The sequence below is a fragment of the Pyrgilauda ruficollis genome, unplaced genomic scaffold (genome assembly GCF_017590135.1).
Source record: "Pyrgilauda ruficollis isolate IOZ18807 unplaced genomic scaffold, ASM1759013v1 scaffold1, whole genome shotgun sequence".
Lineage (NCBI taxonomy): Eukaryota > Metazoa > Chordata > Aves > Passeriformes > Passeridae > Pyrgilauda > Pyrgilauda ruficollis.
In genome coordinates this window covers 3,476,877-3,500,038 of record NW_024508100.1, presented here as the reverse complement: position 1 = coordinate 3,500,038, position 23,162 = coordinate 3,476,877, and the positions used below count along the sequence as shown (strand labels likewise).

Here is a 23,162-nt window from a genome sequence, read left to right as displayed (position 1 = left end):
GGCCAAGGCCTGGAGCTTTCCCTATGAGAGAACAAAGCCCTGTTCCCTCACTGCCAAACCATGCTTGCTCAGTATGTATCAATTCCACTTTTTTCTTTCAAGAAAAAGAAAAAAAACCAGGTGTCAAAGTAAGTATATAGAGCTGTTTTACAAAAGAGACTTAGCAACTTCTTAAATAACTAGGAGTAAAATTCAACATTTAATAAGATATTGAAATTTCTCAAGCAGTCAGACATGGAATAACGAGACTCAACAATGTGGAAAAAACCCATTAATACGTCTTTCAAGATATTTTGCTTTTCCAAGTAATTCAAATAAAAAACCTCCTAAAACCTGACCATGAACACAAAGCTATTGAACAAAACAGACATTTACTCTGATTATTTTTCCTAGGTTGTATGAAATTACATCTAACATACTCAACTGAAAATTGTTTCCATGCTTGCTCATGTGATAAAAGAACAACAAATTCTGAAATTGGCTGTCATGTATCAGCTTTTTGCTAGAAAAGGAAAGACATTTTGCTACTTTGATGGGCAAGACACAAAGAACATCATTTAAGGCCACATAATATGCCACAGTTAATGTTGTTTAGATTAATTTATAACAGAAAATCCTTCAAGTTGCTGAATGCTAAAAAGTATTGAGTTGCATCATGAGAAAGCTCAAGTCTTAAGGATTGTTTTACCTTGTATTTGAACAGTGGGAGAAAGAAAACAATCTCATAACTTTTCTTCTGTCTTCTTTTTTAAACAATACGTCAGCCTGTTTCCCCAGGCTGCAGAGCAAGGTACAGAAGCCTTCATTACAATGCACCTAAACCCCACCTGTCCTGCTACAGAAACCAAAATTCTCCCAGATCACCACGTGAGTGCCTGAGCTCAGCTCACAGGGTCCCATGGCCAGCGAGTACCAAAGGAGAATTTGATCCACACTCCTCCTCAGGATCAGCCTCCAGCCGTGCCCAGCAGGAGGAAGGAATTCCCAGGAACTCCCAAGTGACCGCCTGGGCTGCAGCCTCAGCGATGCAGAGCTCCAAGGGCCCGGAGCAGCACAGAGCAGGGAGAGGTAGAAGGAAGCAGAAGGTCAAACAGCCCCTGGCTCAGATCTGTTTGTGTGAACAGAGTCTCTCTGTCCCCACGGACAGACACAAGGGCGGCTGTCCTGCGTGCTGCTGTGCTGGATGTGCCCGTGATCCCCCAGGCGCCGTGGGCTCCGTGCCCAGCCCAGAGCCCAGGGGTGCTCTGTGCCTGGCAGCACAGACTGTGGCTTCTGGAAGGGGGGATCTGCCTCGTAGGACCTGGGGCATCACTGTTCCAGAGTGACAGAGCTATTACACATGAAGAGGAAAAAGCAACAAAACAACTTAAAAAAAAAAATTAACAAATTATGAAAGCAATGGAATGTAAAGGAAAAATTTTATAATAACTTATTTAAAGGTATTCTTACAAAGCCTTCCTTACATGGTATAGTATTCAAAGAATGGTCCCAATGACATCAAATTCCTTCATTTTGTTTAAAAGCAATGAGGAAAATATTTCTGCTTTACTACCTGACCTCATTTTCCTTCCCTTGAAACCCAATGTTAAAGAAACATCCATAATATCATTTTTTTTGGTTTTGATTTTATGCACAGGACTGTTCTTCAGCCCCATGGCAGAGAAAAAATTTCCCCAAAAATCAATTAAAAAATCTTGAATTTTAACTCGAGTGCAAGGCTTGGCATAGCATTTTAAAAAATGCAAACATGTAACACTTCCCCTGATTTTGAACTCTGCTTTCTTCAAAATTATTTGAAAACAAAAAAATTAACCTTCCAACAGTGTTTATAAAAACCGATTCAAAAAACAAAGCATTTTGGTCACAAAACAGAAACCAAAGTGTTCAGCATAGGGCAATGCAACATTTATAACCTCTTTCAATTAATATCTTCTAATAAAACCAAACTTTTTACATGTTGGGAATAAATGGGGGTTTTGGCAATTCCATGGACTAAATCAAATCCTGAAGAAATACCTTGGGGGAAAAAAAAAACCATACACTTCCATGGTACAGCAAGGCTTCATTTTCAAAAGGGCTACACAGAGTTCCTGCACTATGAGGGGCAAACTAAGCTAGAACATACACGAATGGCTCAGTGGACATGGAGGTGCTTATGGAGGGAGGGTCACAATGGCAAAAACCAAAATGTGCTTGGAACGCTGCCTGATCACACATCAAAGATGTGCACTGGGAAGAAAACTGGCAGAGATGTTTTTCTTTACTGTTTTTTCCTAGTTCTAGTATTATTTCTGTCAATACTAAGTGTTGTATGTTCACCTCACTGTGAGTTAGTGAGGACCTTGTGCTAATGGGGGCCAGGAATTCAAAACAGCTTTGCTGACACAGCACAGTGGTGACAGGATAGTCAAGAGCAGAGCTCCTAAAAATCTAACAAAAAAAAATCAGTCTGTCAAGTAGCCAGTTTTACACAAACTTTATGCAAAGGAACAGAGTAAGGCTAAATTTCACATCAAAATTCTTACATGCTGCTTCAAAAATCCATTTCACTTTTACTTGCTTTGAATTTACTTTTTGCACTTCAATCAAGTTTCACATTCTCTTTCATTCATGGGGTGGGTTTGCTCCTTGCATTATCACAAAGTTGAAATGCTTGGACTCCAAGCATTCCAAAGAAAAGTTTGCTTCTGCATTTTACCGGTCATTGAGAAAAAAAAAAAACCAAACAAGTAATTTTTTCCAAGTAATAGCTTTTGAAAGATTTCCTTTAATTAAGACACAAAAATCCTAAAGTGTTGGGCCTAGATTGCAAGACAATATCCCTTTAAGTTCAGACCTGACAACTCTGCAAGATCAAATAACTGAAATTTTGCTGGGATGAAATACAGGAAAAAACAGTATAGAAAAAAATCTCTTAAAAAGTCAGATTCCTCCTCTCTGGTACAGGGTGTGCCTTTCCCACCACACACCACATTTCTTGGTGGAAGGATATTTATGATCATGATTGCTTAAGAATAATTTTTGAAGAGCACAAACCAATTGCTGTGTGTGTGGCTGTAGTGAGGGACACACCTGGGTCACGGCTGGCATTCAAGCACTTGCTCAAAAACACACAAGGCAAGCAAATCTCATTGGGACCACAGACCAAGCCATTTCTTACTCAAAAGGACTTGAGAACTAACAACTTCTTTCAAGGATATACTATTTTAAACATCTGTTGGTTGACAAATACTATCTCAAAAAACTATTTTTACGCCTACCTGGTTTGATTTTAACCTACCTCCAACCTGCAAGTATTTTGGAGGGAACATTTTACATTCGTAACAATTCAAGTGTAACTGTAATGCTGAGTAATAAGTTTGGTTTGTCCTGAAGTTTGCTGAACTATGCAGTTCGTTATCAGTGCAGAAGCAGCAGAAGACTGCTGTGGTTGGCTCAGTGGATTTATAAAAAACAAAACAAAAAAATCCCCCCCCATTGTAACCTTTACAGAATATACGTAAAATTGTGTCCTTCCCTGGTCATATTCACAACTTATCTACAAGATAGTGTTAGCAGTAGAAACTGCAGTCCATGACTATTTGCATTCAGCTCTCATCCATCTGTTCCTCTTTCTCCTGGGCTTGAACTTGTTCAGTTTTTTGCGGGGTTTCTCAGTCTTCTGAGTTTCTACAGAATCCACCCCGAGAACATGTTCAGAGCAGCATAACTGTCCATTCAACGTGGAATTTAGCACTGTCCTGTCTTGGTGCTCCTTGCAGAAAGAGTTTGGGCAGAAGTGGCAGAAAGAAACAGAAGGTTTGCCACAAACATCACAGTGGTGCCAAGGACACTCCCACTTCCCTGCAATCAAAACCAAAGAGCCCATTAGTGGGGAGTGAGACACGGCATCATCTCCTCAAGGAGTTTTGTGTTGTAGCAGCTGAACAAGGCTCAGCTTTCCTGACAAAGCAAATGACAGCAACTACCGGGGCTGATCTCAACACCCAGAATGCCACATCATACTTCTAGAGCTCAGCTGGCAGCTGCAAGGAGCAGACTTGACACACTCTTATTCAAATACAGCAGTCAGCTCCAGCTAGAAGAAATGACTCAGGCTTCACTCAATAGCATTCTACAGAATTTGCAGGCTGGCAGAGCATCCAAACATCCGGTCAGCTGCTGTCCCCTGTCTGTAGCCACTCTTGCTCAGGAATGACTGGTCCCAAACATCCGGTCAGCTGCTGCCCCCTCTTACTGCGGTCCCCTGTCTGTAGCCACTCTTGCTCAGGAATGACTGGTGTGCTTCACTGACAGCTGCTCTTTTGCCCCAGCATACCTTACCAGTCCTTGTTTTACTTGTTTCTGGGATAACAGGCATTGCCTGCTTCCCTTCCTCATATCTCACCTGACATGGCTGACTGGAGCCAGGTAACTCCTGTGATATCTGGAACTGCAACCTGATGTCTGCTGCTCTTAAATTCCCTACTTGCCTTCTTTCAGAAGCTGCTACTGTTCTTCTGGCTTGAACTCAAAGGGCTTCATGCATTTCTTAGATATAATCAACCTTCCTGTGGCAGGGCCATGGTGCTCCTACCAGGTGATGTGTTCAATTACCTACATCTGTAAAAGAAATGCCTCATTTTGCCAGAGAGGCAGGAGGAGGCCACCATTTTGTCTTCAAATCCAAGAGGAGCTGCTCCCACATGATGCACAAATGAAATTCCTGCCATACAAACCCAGTGTTTTCAGGATGATACTCCTGACAAGGTTTCAGTGCAATAACTGAGCTACCTGCACAAGTTATTTATAAAGTGTAAGACATGGGCTGACTCACCAAAAGGACGTTTCACCAAACCAAGGCAGGAGAGATGATAAGCTTTAGTACAAGATTTCCTGTCACACAACACCAGCTGGCCTCCATCACCACAACGGAAACAATCATCTTCAGATTCTTTCTTCCCTTCATTTTTCGTTCTGCGTCTCCGTGTTCTCTTTTTGGTCTTTTTGCCTTTTTCTTCTGAGGCATTAGTGGAAGAATTCTTAAAGAGTAAGATATAAATCTGTAAATGTCAGTTTTGCAAAGGAAAACCACTACACAACCCTGCCAAGCTGTTGGCACACCTGGCAGACCGTGCACACAGCCCAGAACCTGACTTGGGGCAGACCTGCCCAGTGCTTCACTGTACTGATCTGTGCTGACAAAAAACCTACACTGACCCTTGAGAAAAGTCATCCTGAAACCAGATCTTCTCCCTACAGGACCTTCCTATTGAAAAAAACCCTTCGTTTTCTTGTCACTGGTAAAAGGTCTTCCAATTTCCAGTCTAATCTACTTGTGGCTAATATACCCTCATTATGTACTTGCACCACCAATCACTTCAATATCCATTTTTCTCTTCCAGTTGTGAATACTCATGCTGGAATTACTAAAACCTGCCCTCATTTTTCTTTGAGGAACAGACAGCAGAACTTTAGGAAGTGTAGTTAATGACATACAGAATACACCAAACATTATCCCTATTTCAATCTGATTTCAATTCTGTGCTGCATGCACAGAAGCAGCTTTCAAGTGCTGCTTGCACTTTAACTCTCCTTCACCAAATCATATAAAATTTTGGATGTTTTTTTAACATCTCTACCATCATCCCCTCCCTCTCACCCCAGTAATCACTATCTACTTTCTTTAAAATTAGCCCATTCTATCTTACCAATGCAGAAAACTCCATAAAACTAAACTGTAACACTGAATTTCTTCATGGTTGTCTGTGTATGTTCACAGGCTTAAGTGAAACCTCATTTAAGTCCATCTCTGAACAAAAACCAGCTGTGTGGGGTCTGAAGACTCCCAGTCCACCTCTGAAGTGGCTGGTACTGAGCAGTGTGAACGAGCTGGGGAAAGTGCAGTTTTACAACATCCACATGTGGTACTTGTGCCTTCCCCACACTCCTATGCCAGCCCTTCAGGAAGCTCCATCAACTTCTGCTGGATTAAAGGTTTCAAACTAACCTGGACAGGAATCATACAGATCATTTCTTGATATACTTTGGTATCTTTTTTTCCACATTCAAAACTCACTTCTTTTTTTTTTAATTCTTCAGCTCAACAATTTTTATTTTTTTAAATGAACTTAGCAAAATAATCATACCATAAAGTTTAAATGGGGAAATATGAACTAGAATGTCAGAATAATCTCACTGACCACAGTAAGGCACATTCTTAGTTTGAAGCTTCTACAACCCTTCCCCTGACAAGACTGTCAAAATCTCTTGATGTATTACTTGATATATTACTTGCCTTTGGTCTGTCCCCAAGAAATCCACTGCAGTTTGGGGCACCACATTTGCAGACTGTTTTTTCATTGCCCAGACAGTCAAGGTTGTAATTAAAAGTCAGCTCCGTCCCTGAGTGCAAACAGGACAAGGTAATAAATTTTATCAAAATTATTGCAAAGAAGTACAGCTGTTGCTATCTGTCTGCTGGTTTGGGACTTGCTTGCTGATGTATTGTCATAGGATGTTCCCTCTCTTTACCGCTTATAAGCACTGACAATAATTAAGTAGATGCCCATATATCATGATGTCTTATGCAATTACATTTTAAAATAAATTTGTTTGACTTCACAACACTGTGTTTGTGTCTGACCTTCACATATATTATATCCATCCATCTATCCAGCTAGATATAGCTACAGATAGATAGGTATGTGTGTACACAAACCAGAAAACAGATACGTCTAAACAGCCTCCTACATCCACTCCTTAAGCTTATTATGTTCTGGTTATGCATTTGAAGCTCCAAACAAACTTGCTAAGGATACTTACCCTAGAAGCAAGGAACAAAAAGCAGCCACGGGACTCAGACTTAAAAAACACTAAAAATCAGAAAGATTTTTAGTGATCACAAAGCATCACAAAGCATCTCCTCTGTGTGCCGAGTCCTCTACACGAATATTTGCACTGAATCATGAACCATGACTGTCCCACCAATAAATGCACAAAAGGTTTAACTGAGAGAATGAAAGCAAAGGCAGCCTGAGCTGATGTACCTGCAGGGATGTCACACACAGCAAAGAGCCCCACACGAGTGTCTCCATTCACTGTCCACTTCAGGGTTTCACAATTTGGTTGGCAGCTGTGATTCATGAACCGGGAATAGTTTCCTTTGGGGCCAGCATCAATAATACGGTCCTGGAGAACAAACCAGCAACAGGATTAAGGGCTTTACTCTCCCCCCTCACAAAAAAATATAAAAATCATCCATAACTGATGTCAATAGTTGCATTCAGAACTGACATGGTGTTGCTACCAGAGCACACAAGCCAACTGCTGGTACGTGTTGTATTGGAAACTGTAGTGTCCAATTGGCCTGGAATGGGACACTCCCAAAGCAATACTCATGCTCTAGCTCACATTTTCCCAGCACCCATCACAGCCACAGGGCAGGATAAGTGTGCTTGTGAGCATTATGGTGGGCATGTTAAGGAACCCCCTTCCCCAGGAAGCTTCAAAACTCAGACTCAGTCCTTTACCATTTACTTTGCATTCAAGGAGCTGTGAGGCATTTGCAAGTATGGTACTTAATGGCATTTACCAAATGCATGAGTACTTCCAGAGATTACCAGTTTCTCACCAGATTTCTTTCCCCAAATCAGCCTTGTTTAAACAAAAACAAACTCTTGGCAAGCTAAAAACATCCCATTCCTACAAACAATTGCTCTTAAATTTCTACCTCTACCAAATATACCAGACATTAACAAAATAAAACAAAGCTTGACATTGCCAGAACTGTTTCTTTGCAGAGCTGCTTTAGAAGGCTTTGCTTATTTATGAAGTATTATTACAGTTTCCTCCCAGCTCATTTTTATAATGCACATGTGTGGCTGTCATGCCTGTGTGCACACACTTCACTGCACAGGAGCTCAGCCTCGCAATGGCACTGGCAGTTCTGGCAAGACAGACCCACAATGAGCATTTATTAATGACAGTAGGAGTCAAATACATGTTCAGTTCAGTTATCTAACACACTGATGTTGTATGTCAATCTAGCAGAGGAGTGAGAAACTTGAAGTGTTCAGAGCAATGTGGTTTCACCATTCTGTGGCGGTAACTCCTGTGGTGGCAGAACTCCTCAGTTACAGGACTCATGGAAACAGTAGCTGTGGAAACACCAGAGCAAGAGCCTTGGGAAAAAGAATGGTGGCTGGGACTGAAAAAATTGCAGGACTGGCAGCCAGCTCTTGTTTTTCTCCTAACTAGCTGTCTGGGGACTGAAGCAATATAATATAGATAATCTTTAGCTCCTGCTGTCCAGGTTCTTCTTTCTCCTTCTCCTGAGGAAGGAAATACTCAGAGGTGTGCACAGAGGCACAGGTGCTGAATTATTTTGGTGTGTTAATTAATCTGCTGCAATAATTTGCTGTGAATCAATTTGTGGAGGGTTGGCTGGCTACTTACAGAGAGTGCTTTCAGAAAAGAGTTTCTACAAAAGCACAAGCCTGGTTTTGCTATACACAATGCAAGGGACATATGGCTACAAAAAAGATTAAATGCCCTACACAGGACACAGCCTCACAATTCTATTGCACATTCTCTCAAATGTGAATTTTATTTTCTGTTGAAATTTTAGTAAAAGGATTGCTAACAGCAGTTCCTTCCACTGTATCACTACTATTTCCCCAAACTTCATTTTAAGACTGGGCAGGTAAGTACTTTGTACTTACAGGTAGAGGTAAGTACTGTACTTCATTTACTTCATTTCAAACAACAAAGTACAATTTATAGACCTTAATATGTAATTTATTACTTAGCACAGAACTAAGATTCATTATGTACATATAGAATGGGGAGAGCAGGCAGAGAAGATGCAACACTGTGAGTATGTGAAAGTGTAGAATGTCAAAGGTAGCAGAGTGCCCTGTCAAGGTGATGAACAGAAGAGATCAAAGTAAGGCTGTAAGTAAATAATGTCAAAGGTATCAGAGTACCCTGCCAAGGTGATCAACAGAAGAAGAGATCAAAATAAGGTTTTAAGTAAATAAAGGCAAAAACCATCAAATACCCTACCTTATCAATAGTAAGCATATAGAAGTGGGTGATGTCATTTTCATGTGCATATTTGATTCTTGCCATACACTCCTCTTCATCAATCAGCTCTCCCACATACTCATTCACAAACTCCCCCTGAAAGACACCAAGTATCACTGGTGAAGTATATCCCAAACCCACACGCAGCTTCTCAGGTCACCGACTCTCTGCTGGGTAAGAACAATTCCCACCTTTTTGATGTCCCTCTTGGCTACCAGCCCCCAGCCTTTGCCATCAGTTTTGATGATCTTTGTCTCGGGGTACTGGCGCTTGGTGAAGCACTGGTTCTGGCAGCGCTCTCCCGCCGGGCACACTTGTGGGTGGCACTCGTACATCAGCATCCGATTGAGGCACTCGGAGTCAAAGCCACACGGGTTCTCATCCGTGGGTTTGCAGTTGCACTTGGGAATCTCAGATATGTCAGCAGTGTATATCTGCACTTTACCACAAGGTTTGTTCACCTGAAATATACATTAAAATAGAGCAAATACGACTTTAGAACAGTCAGTTTTATCCCAAGAGTTACACGGTGGTTGCTAATTTGGTTTTGCACCACTCCAACAAAAGTAAAATTTCACCATTTCATGCCTGTAAAAGCACACTTACTATCATTACAACCTGACCCTATCTCACTGCTCAGCTCCAACCTTTGAGTACCCATTTCCTCAAACGTTACCTTAATATGTTTGTATGGTGGGGGTTTACGCTCACTCTCCTGGGTTTCTTTGGCTTCTCGCTGTAGTTTTATTTCTCGAAATCGAGTTTCAGCTTCTTGCAAAGCTGAAAAAGATTGCAGAATCAACAGAAATGCCAGAAAGAGGATTACTTTCCCCCAAACTCACTTGCTCATTCCCATGTGTGTTAAAACAAAGCACTGTCCTAGTCGCATTGTTTAATTTTCTTGTAATCAATGCTTCTGAAGTCTTACTGTTCTTAACAGATGTTAATTCCACTCTTTCAGTCTCCCAGTCTGAGGGAGTCTGAAAGAGTCTACTCTATCAGTCCCTTTTTTTAGCTTTCCAGAAAGTAAAAATCATCAGATAAAATTTCAGTTAGATGCCAGTCTTTTACAAGACATTAAAATAATGTTTTAATGCAAAGACAATAATAGTGACTGTTGCCCAGGACACCACAAATTTCTTTAATTCAATACTGTAAAACAAAATATCAAAACCAAGACTATGTGTGAAGAAAGCAAAGCATTCATATCCCAGGATTATTTTACTTTTAGCTGTGTACCATTTTTGAAGACTTTTCCAATTCCTTTGATCCCTTGGTATCTACTCCCTCTGTCTCCCTCCATGTAAGGGAACACCCGTGCTTGGTGCGTCCAATAGTAATCCTTAGAACCAAAGAAAAACACAGGAAATTCTCCGATTTCATGCTTCATTTTCTGGATATTTGGGGGAACGTTTTTCGGATGGCAAACTTCTGCAGGCCACCATCTAGCACAGAAGTACAAATAAAAAAATACAGCATTTTAGTCAAGCCCTTTCTGCAAGAGACAATTTAACAAAATCACTTGAAACAGCAGTAACTGATTATTATTTCCAAGATCCAAGAGGATTTAAAATCCTTTCGTCCCCTCTCTTAGTTAAGAGTGAGAGAAGACTAGAAAAGGAAATCCTGACACTCACATCTGTGGGACTTCACCTGCCTGCAAGGTAAGCACACACACAGGACTCCCTATGTCTGAGTAGCAAAATCATCATCTTTACAAGACCTGCAAATATTGTAATTGTCAAAGATCAAAAGAAGGTTGATAACACTCATTAATGTTTCAAGGATAACCCCCAGCTACCTCTATCTCACTCAAATCTCATCCAAGTGTGAAACACCAACAACCTGAGTGACTGATGTCCCAGCCTGCAAGGGAATAATTTAGCCAACTACCAGTTACACCAATTTATTGGCAGAGATCTCTGACACAAGCAGGGGTTCAAGGCTCCTACACTGGAGGCAGAAGTCAGAAGACTCGAGGAGTCCTGTGTGGGTAATGCCTTGGCCAGGAGCAACAGCAAAGCTGCAAGCCTTTGAACCTGAAGCTTGCAAGGAGGTGAGGTCCCTAGTTCAGAGAAGAGCCAGAAATCAGTGTGCAGCAAGGCTGGCCTACAGGAGCAACCACTGTATGATCCTTACTTAAACATGCCAATACTGTAAAACAACACAAATTCCTTCATCAGACCTGTAATTTCCCAGTTTAACCCAAATAATATCCTGGAAATGGAGCTTCTTGCCCGCCCTGCAGTCATTGCAGTACCAGCTCCCATCTGGCATTTCAATGTTTAAGCAGTCAGGGTGAAATGCTGCCGGGCAGGACTCGCAGCACAGCAAACTTCCACCTGCACAGATACAGAAAAAGGAAAAAAGGTTGGAAAACATCAAGATCAAAGTATAAGTTTTGCTTTCCAGACAGCTTAGAAATAATACACATGTGGTAGGTTCAATTAGAAAATAAATGGTTAAAACATGCTGACCCTCAGCAAAAAATACACACATCACTTAGTTGGGTACAGCAGCCAAAAGGTCCTAACTAATCTGAATGTCTGGCATACTCAGGTTAGTAACATATGCAAAATAACAAGCAAGCTGGTGATAAAAAAGCCAGAATAATGCACAAATTATAATTGCTGTACTTTAATGACTACAATATGTTTAACATAGTTTTAATACATATTAACATATCTATGTAAGAAAAATTGTAACCACAACAGAGTTCTCTTATGATTTTGGGGGTTTTTTTTCCCACCTCGGGGGGAGAAGGAACAAGGTTGTTAGTTTGTTCCACGAATTATCAAATGGAAAGTTGGCTGCAGCTTAAAAGCTGCTATGCTGCATGTTAATTTGTTAACAAATCAGGTAAAGTTTTACTGCTACAAGTTTAATCAGCACTATGCATTTTGTGGTTGTCAATAAGGAACAGATTTATTGCACAAAATAAAACAAAACACCCTTAATTAGTGGCAAACCCAGCAACAACTAATACTGATTCAATTTGCAGTCTGCTGCTAAACTAAAAGCAACTCTTAAAATATTTATGGTGTAATATTACATATTAGCAACAAAGAAACACAAAAGCTTTAGTGCATTGAATACAGGGGAAAGAACAGAAAAATACTCATTAGGTGTCTCTTGTAAAGAATTAACCAGGCTTCTGGTTGTTGCATAAAACCCAAATAAAAACGTTCTTTAATAAATTATTTCTGCAAAAAAGGATATTTAAAACCCTGAAGCAGCATAAGCCAACTTCACATTATAGCATAACCTAACAAAGCCTAACCTAACACGCCACATTTCTAACGACGTGCTACGAACAGATTAGAAAAACAACACTTGAGCTGAGGAACAAAACGCTTTAGACTTTCACTTGTGAAGGAGCTCCCTCCCCAGCCATTCACCTTTGGAGCACACAAAGCACCAGCTGACATTGACGTGGGCGTGGTGGCTCTTCCCCTTCATGGCAGTGAAGTGGTTGGTGCACACGATGCTGTTGGAGGCGATGACGGCGCATCCCGCGGCGATGCAGACGTCCCCGGCGTGGTACGCCACGGGGCAGCGCACGCAGCGCATCATCTTCCCTGCAAAGCACCAACTCACAGGTCACCCCGGGGCACGGCCGGCGTGTGGCAGAGCACAGCACCGCTGAGGCACTCTGGGACAAAACTGACTCGTTTTGGCACAAAAGAGCTGCCGAGACACCCTATGCACGCACACACAATCCCGGCCGTTGTGTTCGCAACGCTCGCGTACTTGCAACAATACTGAATTTACAAAGGTTTTTTTTACACCCAATTTAAAGCTTTAATTATGCATATCAGGGTAGACATGAGTCTTCCTGAGTCATGTAATTTTGTCTGCAAATGTTGCCCAAAGCGAAAAACCTGCACAGAATCAAAATGTCTCCGTGTTCGTCAAGCCCTGCTGCAGTGTTTGTGTGTTCTCAGATCCTGCCCCTACTGCTTTTCCTCTCTCCCCATCACCTATACATTCTAGATTTCATTCTCTCTTGAGAAGAAAACATGGTTAACTGAAAGCTAGTTAAAAAAAGACCACAAACAAGGTAAATACTAAAGCTGACTAAAACTTACTCTATTACAACTTTTTTAAAAATTCTGAATGAATTGATAGTCCAACTTATGCCTAACAAAACTGCAGCTAGCAGCTCTCAAATGGACACATTCTTTACCTTAACATACCACAAATAAAATGAATTAATCAGTCATAAAAACAAAATGAAACTACCTTTTGAAATTCGTGGATGTGAGGGGTTACTAACATGACAACTGAGGCAGCTGTGGAGAGGACATCGAAACCCCCTGTTCTCGAACACAGTGAGATGAAACTTTTTCACACAAGCTTCGTGGTAGAATTTGCCACAGTGAGACACAACACAGCGTTTCACATCTGCCTTTCTCTCCTTACACACGAAACAGGTGTGCACACCTAGTGGCAAAATGATAAACAGAATGTCATATCCAAACACATGAATTTTAAACACCACTCTCATGCATTTATGTTATGCATGAGGGAATTGTTTTTGTGGTGTGAAGGAGGTTTTTTTCAACAAATCAATTGCATTACTTGATGCAGCAATCTATTTACTTTAGCTCTTTAGTATTAAATACTGATCTGCTCAGACACAAATAAAATAAAGCAAACCCATTTGCAGTTGAAGCGTACACAACAACACCCAAAGCCTCACCAATCTGATTTTATGTTCTTATTTATAAGCCTCAGTATGCCAGGACAAGTAGGAATTTTTAGTTTTCAAATTTTTTTTTAAACCAATGGAATAGGATGATGGCCTGAGGTCTGTGGTCCTCTGAAATGTGAAGCAGGACCACAAACCAAAGACAACCATCCTCTAATCTTTTTTCTTTATTTTGAAGCAGCAGTTCCAACAAGGGTTACTACATGTACTGAAATGAGCTTATGAGCAAGAACACAAATCTTATGTAAAGTTTTGAGATTAAGAACTTCCAAGCAGTTATTACAGGATTAAAAGCAAATAAATTAATAGCAATAAGGTAGTCTTTTAATAGGAAAAGCAAAAGACTGATACAGACACACAAAGGACTGAAAAAGAACTTAAAATGTTTCACTTGCTGCTTTTTTTTCTACAATTTCTTAAGTCATTGTGACAGACTTTAAACCTAATCTCTAACTACTCAGAAAGCAAATAATCTGCAGTTATTAAGGCAATGGAATTCTGATTAAATTAGCCATGTAGCAAGAGAGTTCTCACTGAAAACAGGGCAAATTTTGTAAAACATGGCACGCTTAGCGGTACACTATGGACTCCCACCCTGTCACATCCCAAAGGATAAGCAAGGGGTCTCTGAGGATACATACTCTGTCCAGGAGGATGTCCTAGAACAATATGTGGGAAAACTATAACTTTTTTTTTTTTTTTTAATTAATAGAAAGGGACAAACTTGCCTGATGTACATTCACTACAAATGAATTTTCCTGCTGGTCTTCCAGAGAGCCCAAGGCAGCTTACATGAAAAGCTCGATAGCAAAGTCCTTCACACAGCAGGAGATCACCTGTTTTTTCACACAGCTTTTACAACACAAAGGCATTGAATGTTAAAGAAAAGTTCATATGTGGAAAAAAACCTGTTTTCTTTATTCCTTTTTATTCATATACTGCTCCTCAAAATATCTTTTCCCATTGTTGAAATCAAATTTAACAAGTGAAAGATAATTTTACAAGCATCGTCACATGCCCTGGCTTCAAGTTGAAACAGGTAACAGAATCATTAAACCTCTAGAAATATCCCTCTCAGACCATGGTTCAGAAAAAAAGGAATAGAAAAAAAAGCTGTAAGAAATATTCCCTGAGCACACTGATGCATCTGAGTAGGGTTAAAAAGCATCCTTCCTTTCCTTTTCCTTGGCAAAAGGGAATCAGTCCAGTTGGCACAATGATACCTCTATGTCTCAGTGGTTAGCAGTGACACATGCATAACTAAAAATGAACCCAACAGTGCTGGCAGAATTGAAGGATTAACCAACATTTATAGACAAATACAACCTCATTCCCACTATGTACAAAAATGGAAATGTAACTGCTTGCCTATCTCACAGAAACAAATTTGATCTGGATTGTGATATCATTTCATAGCCCAAGAGCCCTTCTAGAACAGTTTGAGGAAAAGCTTCTGCTTTCAGTGGCTTCCTGCCCACACGCCACAGCAGGGCAGTGCTGCCATCTCTGCTGCACACAGAGCACAAACCCCACTCTGTGCTAGCAGAGAAACCAGCAGCTCTTCTGCATCATCTGACCAGTCACCTGGCAACATTCATGTGCTACTTCTGAGCTACAAATTATGCTTATCTTACAGACCTGGAAACTCAAGCAGAAAGGCTAAGTCATTTACTGGAGGTCAAGAAAAAAAATAATCAGGTATTAAGAATCCATTTACTGCCATGGAAACCTCATCACTAACAGACATCTCAGACACACATGATAAACCTGTTTCTGGCCTAATATTGTCATTTTCATATTTAAAAAGACCTTCTCTCAGAAAAAGCTTGGGAAACAGCCCAGCTAACATCTCTCACCTGACACACATATTCTTTTTTTGTTCCCACTCCTCTCTCAGATTTTTTGGATGATATAGACACTTCAGTCTGAGTCTCATCAGCACTTTCATAGGGGGACTCTGAGCGCTCATCTCCTTGGCCATCAGAGATCTGAAGATTAAACACAGGTGTTAGAGAAAGCAGGCACAGATGGGCAGTTTAGCACAGCATCAGAACTGGTGGAAGCACACACACTGCAACTCAGACTAGCAGGTTTAGGCACGCTCTTCTGGTTTTGTTTCCCCCACCTTCAAAAAACCCACCTTGATTAAAACCAGAATATGCATTTGTGGAGGACTCATCAAAAGGATTATACAACAATCCCTCTCACCAGCAAGTTAACAGCAGCCAAAACAGAACACCAAAACTTTGCAATATGGCATTTTATTTATACTCAGTTCTATAGTACAGTTAGCAAGAAGTGCCTAGCCATAACACAGGGATATCTTCAAATCCCTTGAATAAAGTCTGAGCATGTGATTTATGAGAGAGCAACAGTCAATTTTTAAAAAGAAACTTGGTAAACTTCAAGCTGCATATAAAAGTCTCTGACCCAAATATTCTCCGAGAAGTGTGCACAGCATACAGAAGAGAGGAAGAAAAGAACAAGCAGCTATCAATATGTGTAAGGAACATTACAGTCAACAATAAACTCAAAATACTACAGAAGATAGCCCTGTTATGGATAAATCTCATATAATAGATCTAGATGTAATAAACATGGGGTGTTATTAAAAATAGCTGTAATATACTTTAAAAAAAACCATTCTAAGTAACATATTTAAAAGAAAATACAGGGTAGTTTTCAGTTCCATAGAATTTAAGGAGGTTAACAGACAACCAAGTCATTTGTCTCATCTCACATTACACCAGAAGATGCAGAATTTCATGCTGTTGCCCCCAGATGATACTCAGTGAGTTGTGCCTCAGTTAAGTACATTCTCCAGGAGAGGATTACAATTTGGAATTGCAAAAGGAAGCCTCCATTTCTCTTTGAGCTCATTCTAATGGTTATTCACACATACCATCAAAAGTACTGCCTCCTGTCCCTTCTGGGTTGTCTAACTGCAGCTCACAGTTGATGATGCCTTCTCCAGGCATTCCAGCTACATTAAAAGTCCCTTGGAAGCAGACACTTTCCTCCTGTGGAAGGCATGCTGCAATTAAGCCTGTTTCAATCCTTTTTATTCCACCCTCTAATTTTCTCCCTAGGGGGCTTTTTCCAGCATCTAGAGCATTTTAGTGGGGTTTCTCTAAACCTTTTCTGTGCTTTAAAAAGGTTGTTGAAAAATCAAGCATGAGAACTGGAGGCAATAACCCAATACAAGTCTTGTAAGTACCGTGTCCAAAGCAAGCCAACATGATACCACTCCTCTCCACTTCTGTTCTGCTGTGCAAGAATCTCCCCAAGTCTCTTCAATACAGCACTGAAAGTCTCTCTAAATTGCTGGGCTGTTTAAGAGATCATTTTTGCCAACAGCCATTTGTCAGGACACAGACACCCCACTTTATATGAAGAATTCACTCTCTGTTTTCAGACACAGAATCTACAGTAAAACACCTTTTGCTAAAAATGGCCCAGCTACATGCAACCTCCTTATCAACCAATCCATGTAATGTGCAAATTTATTAGAGATTATTATTTTGAAATCAGAAAGAAAAATGTAAGACCAAACCAGGCCTAGTTTTAGTTTTTATAAAATCCCTTTAGAAACACTGGTTTTGAGTGATTAATTCTCACTGCTGCTGCCAGCTAACCTGCATTCCTCCATTTAACATTTACTTTCCTTGACGTCTAAAAATATTTTATAAATTGGATCAGACTGACAGTTTTTGGTCGGTTGGTGGGTTTCCCCCCCCCCCACATTACTTGCAAGGGTATAAATTCATTTCCTCTGTGCAAATTCACACTTTCATTTCACCTATGAAAACTTCTACAACTGGAGTGATTTGGAGATTCTGCCAGACAATTTCGTAAGTGGTTAAAAGAAACTGCAGGTAAAATCATTGCTTTGTTCAGGCACCAGGAAATCTCTGTCTCCTGGAAGGAGCTGTGAAATAGTGAACTGTAAAATTCTTGCTGGGAAGGGGCAGATAAAGGAAGGCAGTGTGGGAGCATGGCAAAAACACAAACCCAATTTCCCTTCTGGTTTAAGTAAACTTACACACATGCTCATTTCTGTTTAAACTATTCCCACAGAAACATTAATTAGTGGCACACTGCACTAACATTTTTAGTAGCTCATTATGTTCTTGTTTGAACTAGCCAGAATTAGTCATGGTTAGAAAAGAAAGAAGGGAAAATCAGCTGGAAGGTCTTCGATCCACATTTCTTTTCCACTTAAAAACAAAACAGAACAAAACAAAGCAAAGCAAAACAAGCAGTCTTGCTGTCACTTGACACTGGGCTTCCCACCTTTTCCCCACAAAATACCTAAACCCAGAGAAAACCCTCAAGTTAACACAGCCTTCCCAGCAGCAAGAGCCACAGAGCCTGGCCCTGGAGGAAGGAGCTCCTCTTCCCCCAGCTCACTGCTTTTAAAAACCGACACATACCCAGTGATAAATATATTCAGTTAAGAGAATGAGTCAAAGCAATGTTTCCCAAGATTTTCCTTGGTTTATACACTCTGTTCAGCTGAAGGATGCAGACCTCTGTATGGAAAGGGAACCCTACTGGCAGAAGGCAATTAAAAAAAAAATTCTGAAAAATCCCCCCAGATATGGGTGACAAAATCCCAGCCTTTGTGAACCTCAGGCTGACATCAGTTTTCCTAGAGAATGGAGATTTTACCGCCTCAGAATGGATGCATCAGCCCTTTATTTAAATTAATTGGTTACTGAGCCAAAAAAAGGAACACTGCTGGCAAGAATCAAACCTGACATCACAAATGCAACCACAAAAGCCAAATTCCATCAGCCCATTTCAAGAGAAAACTTGGCAATTTACATCTACCTACAGATTATTGCCAGGTTTCAAGCACAAATACCAACACATAGAGCATGAACAAAATACCCTCAGTTCATCAACTGAATGGCTGCCAGGCTGAGAGTATCTTTCAAAATCTCTCCTTTACAGCTGTCAGGAGTCTCACACACTTTACAAATCAAATGCTCTATTAAGCACCAGTTTTGTATTGCAGACAGGAGTGGATACCTGCTCATGGCTGTCTCAGCTCCTGGGAGTCCCTCCGTGCACAGCAGCTCAGGGATCCATCCCCTGTGGCCTGGGGCAGGCTGCAGGATGCACCTCTTCATCCCTGCCACCATGACCAAAGGTTTAACCATCCTCTCCAACACAGCTCACACACACTTCACTAGCAGATTTCACAGCTTAGGCCCTAACAAAGGGGAAGGGTTAGCAGATTTCCTGTCCTAAGAAAGGGATGCATTTCTTTAGGATAATTTATTTGGATCCTTATTTGTATCTTGCAGAAGGTGACACACTGTCTACCAGGTATCTTTGAGGAAAGCTCCCTCTATGAAGAGAACTGGAATTCAACACCTCAGCTCCTCCAGTTATCCCAGAATAGTCAATGGGAATATCAGGGAAGGAAAAGAGCATCCATTCCTTGAGGCTGTGGAGAAGAGGCTGAGCCAACCCTTCATCCAGTGTTTCTCAGAAATTACTTGGAACCTAAGAGAGGAAGAGCATGATGTGGCTGGGAAAAATGTACCCCCAGCAAGCTGTAGCAGCCCTAAGAGGTTCTGATTCATCTGGAGGACACTGAGTTTTGTAATTAAAATACGTGTGGATTGAAACAGTCATGAAGTAAAGATGATTTACAAGAAGATTGCTAGAAATCAGCTCATGCTGACGTGACACAGCCTCTGCAATGAAACATAACACTTCTGTGGAAGTTTTTAACAGTTCACACACCACAGCCCAAAACACAGCCTTCAATACAAATCTGGACAGGTTTGGGGGGCTTCTTACTTTACTTGCTGAGTTACAAATATACATCTTTCCCTTGTAATCGTATCACAGCTTGTCTTGTCCTTATTTTTGTAATGTAATCCTCCTAGCAAAGAAAATTGCAAATAATTAACTCTTCTGAAATTCAGGTCAGGGTTCAGAGTAATCAACCTTCAGATTAGTGGCAAAACGTGTTAATTGGCAATTTGTAGTTATTTTATTCTGCTTTACATTTGGAGTAATTTCTTATTTCTAACAAAGGCAAAGGACTGTTTAAAGAGCATAAATTCAGGTGGAAAAAAGCCAAGGCTATTCTCTTCAGACTTTTAGCAAGTGCCAAGTTTCTGCACTGAAATGGTACCTGAGCTCTGCCATCACCTCCTGTGCAGCAGTTACTGCTGCTGTGGCATGGAGGACACCCTTCCTCTGCTGAGGAGAGGATCAGTGCAAGCACCATCAGCCCTCACACACTGCACATCAGCCAGGCTTCCCTTCCCTCCAGTTACTGAACATCAACATTATCTTGGGAGGACTCGCCTGCAGAGGCTTTCACACTTCACTGCCTGAACACTGAGCAAGAGTGGTATTTCAGAAATCAAATGCAGCTCCTTCTACTGGAGACTCTGCACCTGCATACACAAATGAGAGAAAGGGAGGAAAACAGCCTAAAACCCAATTCATGCTCTTCATGTGGGGCAGGCCAGAACTGACTTCAGGGGTTGGTGAGGTTCCAAATACTTTTACTACTCTCAGAAATTACCAATTTCCCATCAGGCTCGAAAGGTTTCCTACATGTCTCAGCCATTATTCACTACTTACACATATAAAGCCCAAAAGGGAACATGTAGGGACACATTACTGCATTTTTCCAAGTTCCCCATAGCTTTATTATTGAAAAAATACTTAACTACTGAGTCAAACTGGGACAAATTTTTGGCATCTCTGTAAATTCTTTGTGTTTAGAATTGTATTTTTACCCTTCAAAAGACAGAAATTGTAGCAATGGGTCATTAAACAATTGGGCTTACTCATCTCAAGATATTTTGAGCATACATATTATACTACTACTGTATTTTTGGAACAGTTACTCAGGCCCACAACGCTACAGGGATCAGCATATAAAGACTTCAAATCCCCCAAAGTATTTTTAATTTTCTTTTGAACTATACGCTAAAATTCCCTGTTCACAATAACCGAAAGAAGTGCTCAAGGGATTCTTTCAGATAATCATCAACCTATTTTTAGAAAGACTATGTAACAATGCTTGTAGAAGCCATCTTCAGCATGAATTCATAACTGAATGAACATGCTTTGCATACTGCAATATTTGATGTACCAAGCCAGATTACATCAGCAAGCATTGCTGAACACTGGGTAACTGTTTAATTGCTAAATATAAGGGTGATATTTACTTTTTCTTCCAGCTTCCTGGACTACTTTTGCCTGTTATGTGCAAAAGAGACCTACATGTGCATACAGATGCAAGGACTGTTGGTGGAATAATGGAGTTTCCTTGGCATGATTATATTGAGTAAATAAGTGTTTGGTTTTCACAGAGGTTGCCAAGCAGGCTTAGAGGAGGAAATGTGTTCAACTCTACACAGCAGTTACAATAAGAAAACACACTAGAGCATTGAGAGGAATTAAAGTGAGTCAGCTATGTGCATTTTCTGAGTTTATATGTTTATATTCTTAATTTTGTCTTTTGTCTGAAGCACTCTAAAATGATTAAAGGGAGGCAGGCAGGAAGTCAATTTGACAGAAGACTCTATACACAAATTTTGTGTACAAAATCACTTCTCAGTGTTTTCCTCCTGCAAGACTTCCTCCAGCTGTAACACGAGTCCTGCAGCTGCAAGGAGCCCGAGTTAACTGCACAGCTCACTGCACCACCAATTAAAGGTGCAAGGACAAGCACTAACACAGGGAAACATTTCTCACAGTACATCTAAATACCGAATCCAGGTCTGCTACAGTTGTTAAAGCATTTTTTAGAACCAGGTACCTGATTCCAGGCTCAGCCACACACCTCGGCAGAAATGCAAGGCAATTCTTGATTCCCTCTGGCTTTTTACAAAGAAGAGTTAAATGCTAGCTGGTATGTACACTCAGCCTGCATATTTCTACAACCACGTGGGTGAACTTTGCAAATGGTATTGTTCCTTTCATATCTGAGTGGCTGAAATGTCACTTATTAAAAAAAAAAAAAAAGCAGTGACATATTCTCAGCTGGCATCCAATCATATTGATACATGATATAAGCTGTGAAAGCATAGACAAATTAAAAAATTCAAATCATGCTGTGGTTCAAAGAAGCAGATGAAGTCAAATACTGATGTAGACATTTGCTCTACCCACTTGAATAAATTTTTTTTTCTCCACTTAAAATTGTCTCCTTCCTTTCAGACAGCTCCAAAATCAGAGTAAATACCAGAGCCAGCAAAATCACTGCTCTGTAATTTCAAAGAAAAAAAGGTTCAGAAATTCTAGGTCTGAAAATAAAGTGTCTGTACTCATCCAATCCGGAGCCTGGGAATTTAAGAAGTTACGACAATACGAAAAAAAAATTGCAAACATTCTGCTTGATCAGCTGGTGACCTGGCTATTAAGTGTGCCTTTTATTTTAGATTTAGGATTAAGTCTTCATTTTCAACAGCTGATCTAAGAAAGTATCCTTGCTGGCTCAGTGTTATCCTAGCAGATGGGGAGGGGGTCATGGTGTGTCTTTTTTTCTTCCCTTGAAGTACTTCCTGGCTAAAGGCTGTCCTAAAGGACCAGCATCAATATTTGCTAAGGCAAAAACTTCTGTCTCATGGAGCAGAATCAAGCCCCAAATACTCCTCACTGTGTATTGGCAATTGCAGACTGAACATCAGCACCCCTGTGCTCATCAGCTTCCCTGGGACTTCCCCTCTCCTAGATCCAGCTCACAGAAGGTTTTCCTGCCATGCTTGAAGGCTCAAAACAAATTTGGAAATTTAGACTGAAAAAGTTGTGAACATTTGAGCATCTATGGTGCCTACACTGGAACAGGCTCCAACAGTTGCTACTCCATCAGTCACACACCTCTTTGACTTTTCCAGCTACCAAAGCGAAATTTTTGTTCAAAAAAACTTCTTCTTCAAGAAAATAACTTGATCAATTCACTCTGTCTAATAAAAGCCTTTCTTGTATTACTCATATATGCTTGTGTAACAGCCCTCTTAAGCCTTAAGAATACAAGCTTTGGTCTTAGTCACTCTTCAAGACGATGTTCTTCTGTCATATTCTGTTTAAACAGTAACAAAAACAACTAAAGGGCAAATTTTTTGATATCCAAAGAAGGCAACCCCTCCCACTTCCCACTGGTTTACTTGAGCATCACTTGCTTTATAATGCAGGCTGTAGGACATCAAAAGGAAACACACCCCACTATGTACACTTATCTTAAAGCTAGGGGTATATAAAATGAAAACAAAGCATGGCAGGAAATTACTTCCTCCTGCTTGCTTGGCAGGCAAGTCTCCTCCAGGGCAGGAGCAGCAGGACCCATAAAAGAAAGGGCCCACAAAGAGTGACCTGCACCTTTTACAGGGATGTCTTAAGCAACATC

The 23,162-nt window shown here is 40.7% G+C and overlaps 1 protein-coding gene across 1 annotated transcript in view; it reads right to left on the bottom strand.

Moving 5' to 3' along the window:
* Positions 1–1,404: 1,404 nt before the first annotated feature.
* Positions 1,405–23,162, bottom strand: part of NSD2 (nuclear receptor binding SET domain protein 2) — a 73,212-nt gene continuing 51,454 nt past the window's right edge. Inside the window, exons 12-24 of the mRNA XM_041477507.1 lie at positions 15,634–15,765; positions 14,506–14,629; positions 13,309–13,509; positions 12,465–12,644; positions 11,252–11,408; positions 10,306–10,511; positions 9,743–9,846; positions 9,258–9,527; positions 9,046–9,162; positions 7,029–7,170; positions 6,278–6,384; positions 4,817–5,021; positions 1,405–3,843 (exon numbers count right to left, since the gene is read on the bottom strand). Of these exons, the coding sequence (XP_041333441.1) occupies positions 3,578–3,843; positions 4,817–5,021; positions 6,278–6,384; positions 7,029–7,170; positions 9,046–9,162; positions 9,258–9,527; positions 9,743–9,846; positions 10,306–10,511; positions 11,252–11,408; positions 12,465–12,644; positions 13,309–13,509; positions 14,506–14,629; positions 15,634–15,765 (2,211 nt within the window). The 3' untranslated portion in view covers positions 1,405–3,577. The remainder of the gene's footprint in view (positions 3,844–4,816; positions 5,022–6,277; positions 6,385–7,028; positions 7,171–9,045; positions 9,163–9,257; positions 9,528–9,742; positions 9,847–10,305; positions 10,512–11,251; positions 11,409–12,464; positions 12,645–13,308; positions 13,510–14,505; positions 14,630–15,633; positions 15,766–23,162) is intronic.